The sequence below is a fragment of the Vulpes vulpes genome, chromosome 6 (genome assembly GCF_048418805.1).
Source record: "Vulpes vulpes isolate BD-2025 chromosome 6, VulVul3, whole genome shotgun sequence".
In the NCBI taxonomy this organism is placed as follows: domain Eukaryota; kingdom Metazoa; phylum Chordata; class Mammalia; order Carnivora; family Canidae; genus Vulpes; species Vulpes vulpes.
This window is the reverse complement of record NC_132785.1, coordinates 57,130,193-57,143,410: the sequence shown is the minus strand read 5'-3', so window position 1 is coordinate 57,143,410 and position 13,218 is coordinate 57,130,193. Positions and strand designations below refer to the sequence as shown.

Genomic DNA, 13,218 nt, shown 5'->3' with positions numbered 1-13,218 from the left:
GCATGAATTAACTCAAATGCTTCCACTGACCAGACATCTTACTTCTAATTTTCTGAAATTCTAAACTGAAATCATTCAGCTGGAACAAAAGTAATATGAGGCAGGAAAGGGCAGCCTCGTGTTCTCTTTGGTGACCAACTTGTCCCCTGAGTCCCTGGTTCATGTCACTCTGTCCCTCTGTGTGTGTGTGCGCTCAGGTTCCATGGCTTCCTTCCAGCAGGTGTGTTCACTCCACCTAATGAGCACCCAGGTTCCTTGCAGAAATGGTGCAGAGGACTTTGGGAATCTCCTCTGCAGAGGCACGAGAAGGAGAAATAATGACATTCTGCTAGTGCAGTCAAAGAGGAGGGGCAGCATGAAAGCCTGCCAACAGTGCTCTTCTACAGACATTTCACCAAGATCATAATCCCAAGATTTCAAGGATTAAAACAAACAAAACAACAACAAAAAAAAAACATTCTCATAATTCCTAAATATACTGCACATTCCCAATTTTTGTTAATTAAAGAGTTAATTTTCCAACTTACAAGCTGATCAGTGAATTTCCTTTGGAATTAAAATTGTTCTGCAAGCCCCATGCATGCCTCTCGCGGGTATGGTGAAGAGTAAGCAAGGCATTCTTACTTTCATTCATCATAGATTTTTCATTCCTATATACATCCTCCACAAAAGACAAAAGAAAGGTAAAGATTTTTCTCCTTCTCATTTATCATTATTTTTCACTCCCCTTTAGTGCAAAACTCAAAATCTATTCAAACATGTTCCTTAATAATGTTCCTTTAAATGGAACATTGTAATGTCCTTTGCATTACAGGCATTTGCTATTAATGTCATCTGCCACTTTAAGACCATGACATACATGTACAGAAGTTTTCAGAAGTGCCACATGTATATCTAGCAAGCCATTTTTGCTATAAATGTCTCCTTCCTCATGATTAGCATCCAGAGAAGGTTCAGAGGCAGATTTTACCTAGCTTAGAAAAATGTTTAAAAAGTCAGGCATTGAAGGAAGCCTTTATGGACTCATGGGAAAAGCCAGTGACAAACTATTTTTCACCTTATGAGCATCAGTGTAGAGCATTTGGTACAGATGTCACTCGAGTCCCTGAGCACTTCAAGGTGAAATGATGCAAGGACAAAAGTTTATAGTCAAGGATAATCAGAGAGCTCAAGCTTCTAAGTTGACGACTGGATGCAAGGAGAAGCAGGCAAACTTGAGAGTAAAACAGTAACTAAATAGTCTCAGCCATACAATCATAAGCTAAGTTTTTATGCAAGCCCTGTATTAATTAATATATGCTGATACCCAGAAATACACTTCTCACATTCCTTTCTACACATTACTATTTTTTTTAATTACTGCGTGTATGTATCTTTTTCTTGAAAAGGTCAAATTTTAAAGATTTCTAACACTATCTGCATTTGGACCGCCCTGGAATAATTTCAGAACCTGAAATGAAGAGGAAATACATTTCAGCATGTAAAACGTCTTTCAAAGTCACCATCCTCTGTCACTCATCTGGAGGTGGCCAGAAGACCCACCTGAATGGTGGCATCTGCATACAATATTTCAAGAAGACAACTGTATGAGCAAAATATCCAGCTTACTTACAGCACTTGATGAAATGATAGTGAGACATCTTTCCATCTCAGACAGCAATCTTGCTATGGGCTCCAGCATCCTCTTCTGCTACAACTGTCGTTCCCAGGAAATGCATTATTTAGAGCCCTGACTCAGGTAACAGTTTGCCTCAGGACGCATTATTAAACGGAGGCTCTGTTCCATGATCACGCAAAAAGCTTCAAACTCATTCTCATTCAGCAGCTGGAGTTCAGCTAAGCCTCTTGGTGGATCTGGAGTCACCACGCTGCACGTGCTAGCGTAGCACGGTTGATTGACAGAGCTCCTAGTACCACAGGCCCGGGAATCGTCCTCTAATTGGTGCTCACATGCAGCCACATTCTGCCCACATAGAGGTGTGCTGCAGTGCGGCTCTCCCGGTCCTGCCTGTTAATGGCTTTTCAATAGCTTTCAAATGGCAGCAAACTAGCTGATGAGTGGGCTGGAGGGAAGAAACTGAAGGAGGGATCCTAAATCTTATTTGTTCACGTTGTCCAGGAGCCAAATGTGACCAGATTCTTAGCCGGTGGCGGAGCTGATTATTTTTAGCGGCCACCAGTTGCTGTGTGTGAAGAGGAAATGCAGAGCAGGACCTCAAAATACCAGCTCTTAGGACGAGAGGTCGTTTGATCTGCCTCTAGTCATGAAGAAATTACATTTCACGACACATCTTTTTGGTTTTCTATGCAAAATGAAAAACTTAAATTATCCACAAAAAGCTTCTGATTTGCATAGCTTTACAAATTTAGGATTCTGCTACCTCTGCAGACTGAAATGGATTTCACTGTACAACCAAATGAAATAAGTCTGAATGGAAAGAAAGAAATATATGGTCTTCAAGGATTATTGCAATCAAAAATATCATGCTCATAAGGCAATAGCCATGTTAGCCAAAGAAAAGGGTCACATTTAAGTCTCTCACAAATGCAAGCCAATTGTTTTTGCAAACTGATACTTTTTTTTTTATCATGATCTCTGCAAGTGAGTTGGCACAGTCTAGAATTTGTGTTTTAGATTCTGGGGCCTCAGAAAGACAAATATGCACAGTACATTGAACAGGTACATCATTCTACAGTAGAAACCCACATCTAGGTTCCCCTACTGAGCCAAACTTAAAAAGCAGCCCCTTTATTAAGCACAAAGATTATGGAATTCAAACCTGTGCATCAAAGACTCATGGCTTAAGTTTTCAAGTTTTCTACCATTTTAGTAGTATGATGTAGTAGAACAAGTTCAAGGTTTGATCGGGATGGCCTGAGTTCAAATCCAGATTCTACCACTTATCAGAGTATCAACTTGGACTAGTTTAGAAGGACAGAAAAACACCCATCCACATTCTAGTTTATACTGTTGGGATGCACTAAAAGTTGTCATCAGCTTCATATGGAAACAATAGTTAGCTATAAGCTGAATAACTGCAATGCACACTTCCACTTGTTTTCCCAAGAACCAGAATGAGGATTGTTAGCTGTTATCAGTAATATTCTTCATTAATTCATTCATTCCTCAATTAATTATTCAGCACCTATGGTATGCAATCACCATTTAAGAGCTTTTCAGGAATAAAAAATTGCCTTTATATACAAGGAATATACAATCCACTATTTAAAGATTTCCTTATGTGTGTGTCAAATGTCTCCTAATAAAACTGTGAGACACAACTCTGTATGTCTGTTATCTGACAGAGAGCAAGGCTCTTTCTCACTGCATGACAAGTCTTTGTAGGCACATACAATATCATGAGTTTATGAGAATGTTGTTCAGTGTCTCTTTGGAGAAAGCACTACCCATCTGGATATCCCTTGCCCTCCTCTTAACACCTCCATACCTTCCTTAAATATGAAAATTTCTTAGTTTTCTGAAAATTGCATGCTGCCACATAATACTCAACAAACATCTAAGACAATTGAGCTCTACGACACTATTTACTCTTTGAAGGGAAAAAAATTAAAGTATGAGATTCAGATAAAGCATGGTATCCTCTTGGCAAACAAAATACATTATTGAAAATAAGATTGAGTTGGGCTCAAAACAATCTGTTATTAACTCAAAACTCCCCTATATAAGCATTCTGAACAATGTCCCCCACAAACTGTAACACCTCTCCCATATTTGGAGATGCATTTATTATTCTCCCCCCACAAACTGTAACACCTCTCCCATATTTGGAAATGCATTTATTATTCTCTGGTTCACTTATTCCATAGATATTTGGCAAACCCTAAGCACATGGGAAGGAAGGCTAGTGTCGTCCCTGCCCTCAAAGTGCTTACTGTTTGGTGAAATACTGATAGTCACACAGGGGAGTGTGGGAGACATTATAGGATGGGAACTGTGGATCTCTGAAGCAACCTAAAGGAGCAATCTCCAACCCACTTTAGAGTTGAAGGAGGCTATCTGAAGAGATGTATTCTACCTTTATTATAATACTCAGGGTCTGCCTTTATGCATGAGCTGTATATACATAGAATTCTTCCAGATTAAAAAGTTCTCTCATCCTTTTTTTCCCTCTGGCAACCACATACTTGTGCTCAAAACACTAATAGGACTATGTTTAACTACAAAGAAATACAGCTTTACGTTTTTCTTCATTATCAAACCAAAAATTTATGCAGGCATTATTACAAAGGGAAAATAATTTTGGCTTTATAACTTTACTCCCTTTATAAAGTAGAAAAACAATGGTAATTTACAAATGGTTAAAATTTCTTGATCTCTACCCACCCCTAAGAAACTAAGCTCAGTGTCAGGATATCAGATCGATCATTTCAGAATTCTGTGAATCTGATATAGTAAATATAACATCAGAGTTGGCTATGGTAGTAGGTAGCGAAGATTTAGATTATATTAGCTACATTCTTAGTAACCTATCTGTTTTGCAGACTGTAATCATTAAGTACAAAATGTAATCATTCAGGGTTGCCCAGGTGGCACAGTCGGTTGGGCATCAGACTCTTGGTTTCGACCCCAGTTGTGATATCAGAGTTGTGAGATCAAGTCCCGAGTCAGGCTCTGCGCTCAGTGTGGAGTCAGCTTGGGATTCTCTCTCCCGCTCCCTCTGTCCCTTCTGCTCATCTCTTCTCTCTCTCTCTCAATAAATAAATCTTTTTAAAATGCAATCATGCTTTAAAAGAAGTTGTTTTTCACTACAACAAAACTTACTCATAAAGCACAAGTATCTTATTATTATTACCTTTCATAATTATTACAATGACCAACTGCTATCTTTGAATGTCACCCACAGCATTTCAAAAGCAATTTGGAACAATAAAGAAATTCCTTCCTCTCTTTTATATGTCAAACAGCTGCTCACTATTCACACTATTTCTGATTAAAAAAAACACATAATTTCTTCCTTTCAAATGTTAGTATCATTATACACTAGGTTTTGTTTCAAATGATTTCCTGGCCAAAAAAAAAAAAAAAAAAGAAAGAAAGAAAAAGAAACTGGAATGATTCTAGTGACAGACGAGCATTTTAAAATTATGCTCTTGCTTATTATTAAATATCTTTTTAAATGGGATATGTGTGATATATAGCTTCAAAATAGGTTTTCCAGTGAAAGCTCACAGGTGAGATACTACTTCCCTTATACTTCGTTTTGGAGTGATATATTATGCCAGCCTTTTCAGATATAATTTCTAAATCTAATAATTCTGCATTTTTTCACACTTTACTAAATCATGAGATTAGAATTCAAGTGTACCAACACTGTCAGTTTAGGTAGGGTTCATATAGAGGAGGTTACTATAAAAATTCCAAGTGAGCTATAAATCACATGCACAAAGTGTTCGTAATTCAAATTCAAGCTCTATGACATAGGCACCTTTGCCTCTGCTCTGGGAATGGGCTGGGGTTTATAGAAGACTTTGATGAAACAAATCACACACAGGTTTTTGATCTACACATAATCCACACAAAATGGCTGTGAATTAAATTTACAGAACCACCTGTCACAAATACGGATGCTTCTACATAGATGGAGCTACCATTTTCTCTCCTGAGAATAATACTCTAGTTTGTGGCACCCTATAAGACTTCAGGGGCCCTTTTCTTGGCTGCAGAGAAGGAAAGATGTCAGTCGTCCAAAAGAAATTGGCATCACTGAAGTCAGTACTTGCTAGAAAATCAGTCTCACTGGTCATCCCACAGCTGCCTCAGGACCAGGATCAAGTCTGCCTTGCATGACTCATCAGAGCCCCTGCATCTCTAACCAGCTCCCCTTCCACAGTCTGCCATCTGTTGGGACTGATCTGAATTCCAGTCAGTCTGTGTTACATCAGATTCAGGCTTCCCCACCCTCAAGCAGCCACACAGATCTCCTTCCAGAATAAATGGCCATTTAACATAGATGTAGGTAATTATGGGGCAAACAGAGGAAGAAATTTACACCATAGATCTGTATGGCTGGAAGGAAAGGAGAAGTTAACGTGGACCAACCTTTCTGTGGCAGCAGACCAGTGAGGAGGCTGACCCAGCTGAGCACCATTTAGTGCCTAAATAGAAACATGTGATGTATGGGCTTGAAAATACTCATTAGCATCAGCACTAACATTTTCATAGAATAGCAATGTAAAGTAAAAAAGAATACAATTTTAAAGTTGCTCCATGGAAGGCTGAAGATGCTCTTTATGTAATGCAATATAGAGCAATATAACATATACATATACATGTGTTGATATGGATATATATATATATATATCTATTTATATATGCACATACACACAGGCTATATGGGAGGCTCTAGCTGTCCCACAAAGGCATCTGGTTGCCCATATTCCCTTTGCAATTTTTTTCTCCCTAATCAAAATGAAATGCTTTGAATTCTAATGAGTATCAATTAAAGTAGCTATCTAGGAAAGGAAATCTGTAAACTTTTGCAAATGTATTTACTTGAATGTTAACACCACTTTAAAATCTCTCTAGCATACGTATTACAACTATTTAAGATGACCTCCCCACTTTCAGATATTGCTCCAATTCACCAAAATTTGACAATGAACACAAGTTTGCATATCTTAACTGTAAATGAGACATGGACAGTGCTAGTGTCTGTACGGCTGCACCTAGGTTTGTGTGAATGTGTGTGTACATAGGTACGTGTAAACAAAAGAGTAAGTATTCTCTGCCTTGTTCTTCAATCCATTTGTGGGGGTGCATGGCTTTCTGTAAGTGGGGGGCAAACGGACTTTTTTCTTTTTTAAAGATTATTTATTTATTTGAGAGAGAGAAAAAGAGAGAGCACAGGCAGGGGGAGGGACAGATGGAGAAGGAGAAACAGACATCCTGCTGAGCAGGGAGCCCGATATGGGGCTCCATCCCAGGACCCTGAGATCATGACCTGAGCTGAAGGCAGACACCTAAACAACTGAGCCACCCAGGTGTCCCATACAAATGGACTTTCAATGATGACAAAGGTAACTGTAGAGATTAGTGATGGCCTGGCTAACAAAGCTCAACTAGGTGGGCATATCTCTAAACAACTGTCACTAAGGAGATAGTTCAGTGAAGTATTTTGATGATGTAAAAGATCATCTTAATTTTCCTGAAAAAGAAAGAATTTGGAGGTAATTAAATCTGGAACTCTCCCTCCTAGTTCCCCAATTGATATGTATTCCTTTTAAAAGAAAAAAAAAAAATAGTCTCAGAGTGCCTGGGTGGCTCAGTTGGTTAAGGGTCTGACTCTTGGTTTCAGCTCAGGTCATGATCTCAGGGTCGTGAGATTGAGCCCAACATTGGGGCTCCATACTCAGTGGGGAGTCTGTTTGGGATTCTCTCTCTGCCTCTGCCCTTTCCCCTACTCATGCATGAGATCTCTCAATCTCTGTCTCTCTCTCTCTCTGTCAAATTAACAAATGAAATCTTTTAAAAAACAAAAGACTCTTAAATTGAATCTTCTCCTTGCCCACCCCCCCACACACACTAAGTTACTTGGTCAATTTCTCAGCATCCACTGAAATTCACTTTGAGCCCATTTAACCTACAAACTCTTCTTGATGTATCTTGGCCTAAGCTAGTCCTAGCCTTAACTGACCCTCTATTCACTTTTCTATGTGCCAGTCAATCCGGCACGTGGTAATACAATGCTCTGTATTTTTCTTTAATTACTTTTATAATTAGTTATCTGAGGTACAGACCTTCTACTTTTGCTTGCTTCCTGCAAAGTCCAAAACATCAGTGAACATTCGAGGGTCACCAAAGAACCCGAGAATTAGAACTGCTACAAAGCATCTTCTGGATCATGACACGTAATGTCTGGGGCAATATTTTATTAAATTCAGGATCACTGAGCACTCAGGAAAACATAATTTACTAGACCTGAGAGAGGAGCACAGAAGAGAGGTGGAAGACATGCCCTACTATAAGTGAGCATATAAGCACAAGTCAACTTTGCCTTTCATTTATTTGCCTTTTCAATGTTCCCTGTGAATTTAAAATGGAACACAGGAAGATAAGGGGTCAAGTTTAAACACTGATGACTTCCTTTCTCTAAACGAAATCCCCCCAAAGTTAAAAAAATAAATGAACTCCCTGATTGCAGATTCCCCTTTGGACTACAAAAGCTAAAGTGTGGCCTCTGTATTTGATGGACAAAATTTAACAGCATATTAAAGTGATTTGGAAAAAAATTGTACAGTGAAATACCCAAATTCATAAATGGCATCAAATTCTTTCACAAACTCAAAAGCTAAAGCTTTTTGGAAAAGTTGAAATAGCATTCATTGTTGGGGCAGCTCTCCATAATGATCTTCACATGCCTAGAGTCTGGGCTGTCAGGGCAAAGAGCACCAGAAACCTTGGTTTAAGGATTAATATGCCTAAGGGGGTACCACAGGGATAAGTGGAGGAACTCCTCAGAGTGAAGCTATAAACACAAGTAAGCTCTATAGGCACTGGATAAAACTAATGAAGCCCCAGGAGGATGGCACATCCTTTCCATCACCATGGCTCCTCTGGTGGGTGACCTGTCCTTCCACATCAGTGATCATGCTTACATATGGACCCTGTTTCTGCCACTCCTTAAAGGTCAGACCACTTCTTTGAGATTTCAGTTCCTCAGATGAAAAATGGAGGTAATGATACATACTACACATAATTCTCACGGGTAGGTTAGGCACTTGGCAAGTGCATTCCCAATAATTATTGTCAAAATAATTTGTACACCCCTGATGTTCCACTGACCTAGTTCTATCTTTATATTAGTGAAACTATGTATGTGATTTGTCCTGAACACATCAATACCCTTTGGGACAGACTTGCAGACATCCGTGACTAGTAACACCAAATCTCAGTAAACATTTACTCCGTGCTTGTTATGAGCCAGGCATTAAACACATACTCCACTACTTCATAGAATTCCGTCAGTCCTGGAAATACCTGTGTGCATGGTGCACATGACAGTTAGAGATCAGACCTAGCTGCTGCCCTTTGAAGCTTTACAAAAATTATAGACCAGGAAGTAGGAATTATTGAAGGACTCTGCACAATACCTTGAATGCATTATGAAGCAGCCTACCAAAGCTTGAGGGTCTGGAGATATTCTTGAAGAAACCTGTCTACCTGAGTAAACACCTGAGTATAAGAGGAAAAATATCTGGTAAAAGAAGTGAGCAGAGGGGGTGACATGGGGGATGTTCAACACCTGCTCAGATTTAAAAAGGGAGGATCACCTAGGTGGCTCAGCAGTTAAGCAACCACCTTTGGCTTGGATAGTGGGATTGAGTCCTGCCTCAGGCTCCCCACAGGAAGCCTGTTTCTCCCTCTGCCTGTGTCTCTGCCTCTCTCTGTGTGTCTCTCATGAATAAATAAAATATGTGAAAAAACAAACATTTAGGTATGACTAAAGGAGAAGTTTGTGGAATGGCCAGGTGAGAGGAGAGCCCAGAGAAATCATCAGAGGCCAAGGTGGGGACAAGTGGTGAGGTGATTCTATTCCTTTTCGTGAAACATAAAGAGGCAGGAGATTTGAATGCTGAAAGGGCATGAGTAGAGGTGGGATTCATGACCATCACTCCGACTACAGGGAGGGAATGCACAGGGGAGCACAGGAGGGTTGTCTCCATAGGTAGCCATGCTGGGAAAGCAAGGCAGAAATGCTGGAAGCCAGAGTGGAGGTAAGACGTGTGAGTGGGGATCCCTGGGTGGCGCAGCGGTTTAGCGCCTGCCTTTGGCCCAGGGCGCGATCCTGGAGACCCGGGATCGAATCCCACATCGGGCTCCCGGTGCATGGGGCCTGCTTCTCCCTCTGCCTGTGTCTCTGCCTCTCTCTCTCTCTCTCTCTCTGTGACTATCATAAATAAGTAAAAATTAAAAAAAAAAAAAAAAAGACGTGTGAGTGGAAAAAGCAGAGCGTGCATCCTTCTCCAATCAAACTGTAAGACCCTCCACCACCTACATCAAAATCTCCTCCCTGTGTCCGCTTTCTTCTCTATAAGTGCCTCTTTCCTGACCTGCCATCCAGCCCTTCTCCCTAACCTCAGAAGGACAGACTTAATTTGACCTTCTATGCTGTTTCTACTCATGTCGTGTCACCAATCCTGCAAACATCTCTTCTCTAGAAACCCAAACTCTGCAAGTTCCGCTCACAGAACTGGCTTCAGAAGAGAGTCTGCGATGCTGGCAAAAGCTACTGGTATTAATCCTCCCCCTGTGTTTGATCCCTCCTTTTTCATCTTTAGGGTGGCTCAGGTCTCGAATATCAGAACCATCCTGAAACTCAGGTAATCAAAAAATAAATAAATAAATAAATACATGTAGTATCATTCCCTTTGACACTCCCACAATAAATATTCAAACCAGTTGTACAGAACAAGTAAATCATGAATAAGCTTTTCAGGGAACAGTTTTAGGAACTGACTTCAAATTCTTCTTAAGGCTTAATTTTGTATAGCAAACAATTGATAAGTGCTTATCATTTATCAGACACTGTTCTAATCACTATATGTGTCCTGACTCATCTAATTCTCATAACAGACCTCCAGAGTAGGAGCTATCATCTTTATTTTTAACAGAAGAGGAAACTGAGTCACAAAGCCTAAAGAAGATGTCAAAAATCCCATGACAATGAAGCACATACTGGCTCACCAAGACAATCAGGCCACAGCATTCACCATATCCTGATTCACTGCATACCATTTCCTTGACTGGGGATCAAGCCTTTCTTTTAGATTCTAGAACATGCGAGGGACTCTCAACCCTAAGCACATACTTCTCCTTCCATCTGGAACATTCCTTACTGCCTTTCTTAACCCCAACTTCTTTTGTCTGATTAACTCAACCCTACATACTATGTATATATAGATGGAGAGGAGAGAGAAGGGGAAGTGGCACATGGAATAGATCTACAGAGAGGAAAAGACGAAAGGTAAGAAGGTGGGTAAATTAAGGTAGAAAATGAGCAATGAAGGATCCAAAGTTGGGGAGTCGCTTCTTTTCTCTGTCCCCCAGCCCATTGTTCTTTCACTAGGTGAGCTACAGTTATTTATTGCTGCCATGCCTTCTGATTCTGCATCCTATTATGGATTATTTATGTCCTATGTGGGCTTTCTCTCAAAATGCTAATATGATGCTAATACAATGATGTTTACTCTTACACCCTAGAAAATCCATCATGGCAGCACTGCAATGTACAGGGTCACTCAACCATAAATGCAAAGAGAAGGGAAGTATTAAGAAAAGATCTACAGATAAGAAGTAGGACTTATTTGAGAGAAGGAAGATACATTTTTATATACACAGGATTTAAGAGGTAGAGAGGAATGGAATTTTGGATTCTTATGAGGTAGGTAAGCTGTAACAACTTTAATAGACTCTTCTTTCAATTTAACATATTATAGCTGCTAGCAATCATAAGTAGGCTGTTAATATTATAGGATTATTTTCAGAGCACAGAGGATGTTGATATACATCTCTAGACCCCAATATGGAGGTGTTAATTAAGTGGTTTAAGGTAGGATGTAATGTGATGGGTGCGAAGAAGTTTCACCAAAATAAAAGTCTCACATGAACCTGATGGTATATTTTGAGGGTGTCGAATATATAACTCTTCATTTACATGAAGTTCAAGAGCAGGAATAACTAATTTATGATGACAGAAGTTTTAAAAGTGGACTATTGATGGGAAAGGAACAATAGCAAACATCCTAGAAGGACAGAAATGTTTCATATTTGGGGCATATTTTGACACAAATATAAATATATACAGATATAAAGGCATACAATGCTTTATTGAGCTGTAAGATTCCTTCATTTTATTGTACCCACATTATATCTAAAAAAAATTTTAAGTGTCACAAAAAGTAACACAGTTCCAAACACAGCAGCAGGAGGTCTAGCAAAAGAAAGATTTCCAAGGGATATAAAACAAAGGTAGTTCATCTTACATTTATTGTTTCAACAACCACTAGCTGACAGGCTACATAGATGATGCAGATGCAGAGTTATCAACACTGAAGAGTCACTGCCCTTAGAATGATTTCCTAGCACGGTGAACTGGCAATTATAATATAATACGGTCAATGCAGAGATCAACTATAAACAGGGCACTCATGCAAGCACAGCGCTCTGTGTCCTTCAGGAGGAAGGGTGCTCATGAGAAGTAAGAAAAGACTTTCCAGGAAAGGGCACCAAGCAAAGGCAGAGTGTGTTACAACTGCTATAGGCCAGCTGGATTTCAGGGACACGGGCACGGAGAGGATTAAGGAGTGGGTGCAGGGGGCCTGGGTGGCTCAGTCAGTTAAGCATCTGCCTTGGGCTCAGGTCATGATCTCATAGGGATGGAGTCCCGTGTGGCCTCCCTGCTCAGTGGGGAGACTGCTTCTCCCTCTTCTTGACCCTCCCCCTACTTGTGCTCTCTTGCTCTCTCTCTTTCAAATAAATAAGTGATTTTTTTTTTAAGAGGTGGTTGGAGTCGAACCTAAAGAGAAAGACAGGACCAAATCACTAAGAACATTGCATGTGGCACAAAGAGCTTCATCATCTCAGCCAGCTTTATTTAATCTGGATTCCACAGACTTCCATAGACTCTTGTGAGAGCATCCACAGCTTTTCAAAGGGATCCCTGACTCAATTAAGACCTTTCTTGAAGTTGAGGGAGAGTGGTTGGCAGATTGTAAGCACAGGAGTTAAATTGTGAGACTCTGGGAAGGAAAGATCACAGGAAGGTAAGATGGGCAGCAGGAATTGTCAATTAGAGGTCCAAACCAGACATAATGAGGCCTTGAAACAGAGCCATGGTGGTGGGGACAGAGAAGACCGGATAAATTCTTAGGAAGTAAGGACTCTAAGTCTGCCAGGATGGGAAGTGAAATGCAGTGCTAGAGGTGGGAGGGAAAGAAGACTGGCCCCTCAGCAAACGCTCAGGGCTTGTGGGTTTGCTGAGGTCCTTGGTGGGGTGGAGGAGGAGGGGGAGGAAGGGGTAGTTTGGGAAAAGGCAAGATTTTTTGCAGACGAAAAGCCAAAGTAATGTCCACAATAGGATGAAAAGTACATGTAGGACCTGTTCAAAATGTCTCAACCTTCAATCCCTATAAAACCATAATTTGTCAATTCACCAAATATTTACAGTGCTTCTGCTGCACACAGGCCCTGAGCTGGTG

The 13,218-nt window shown here is 40.3% G+C and overlaps 1 protein-coding gene across 15 annotated transcripts in view; it reads right to left on the bottom strand.

The window, feature by feature from the left end:
• The window catches only part of MYO16 (myosin XVI), a 591,124-nt gene that overhangs the window by 475,055 nt on the left and 102,851 nt on the right, over positions 1 to 13,218 (bottom strand). For 5 of the 15 annotated variants that reach the window (XR_012002051.1, XM_072760993.1, XM_072760990.1 and 2 more), the window contains exon 1: positions 1,613 to 2,287. The exons of 4 other annotated variants lie outside the window; for them this stretch is intronic. Coding sequence is in view for 5 of the 11 variants with exons in the window: in XM_072760993.1 (XP_072617094.1) it covers positions 1,613 to 1,640 (28 nt within the window). In the remaining 6 variants the exon portion in view is untranslated. Of the gene's footprint in view, positions 1 to 527; positions 662 to 1,612; positions 2,288 to 13,218 lie in introns of those variants that run through there. 6 more of the 15 variants (XM_072760994.1, XM_072760996.1, XM_072760999.1 and 3 more) reach the window with 5 other exon arrangements.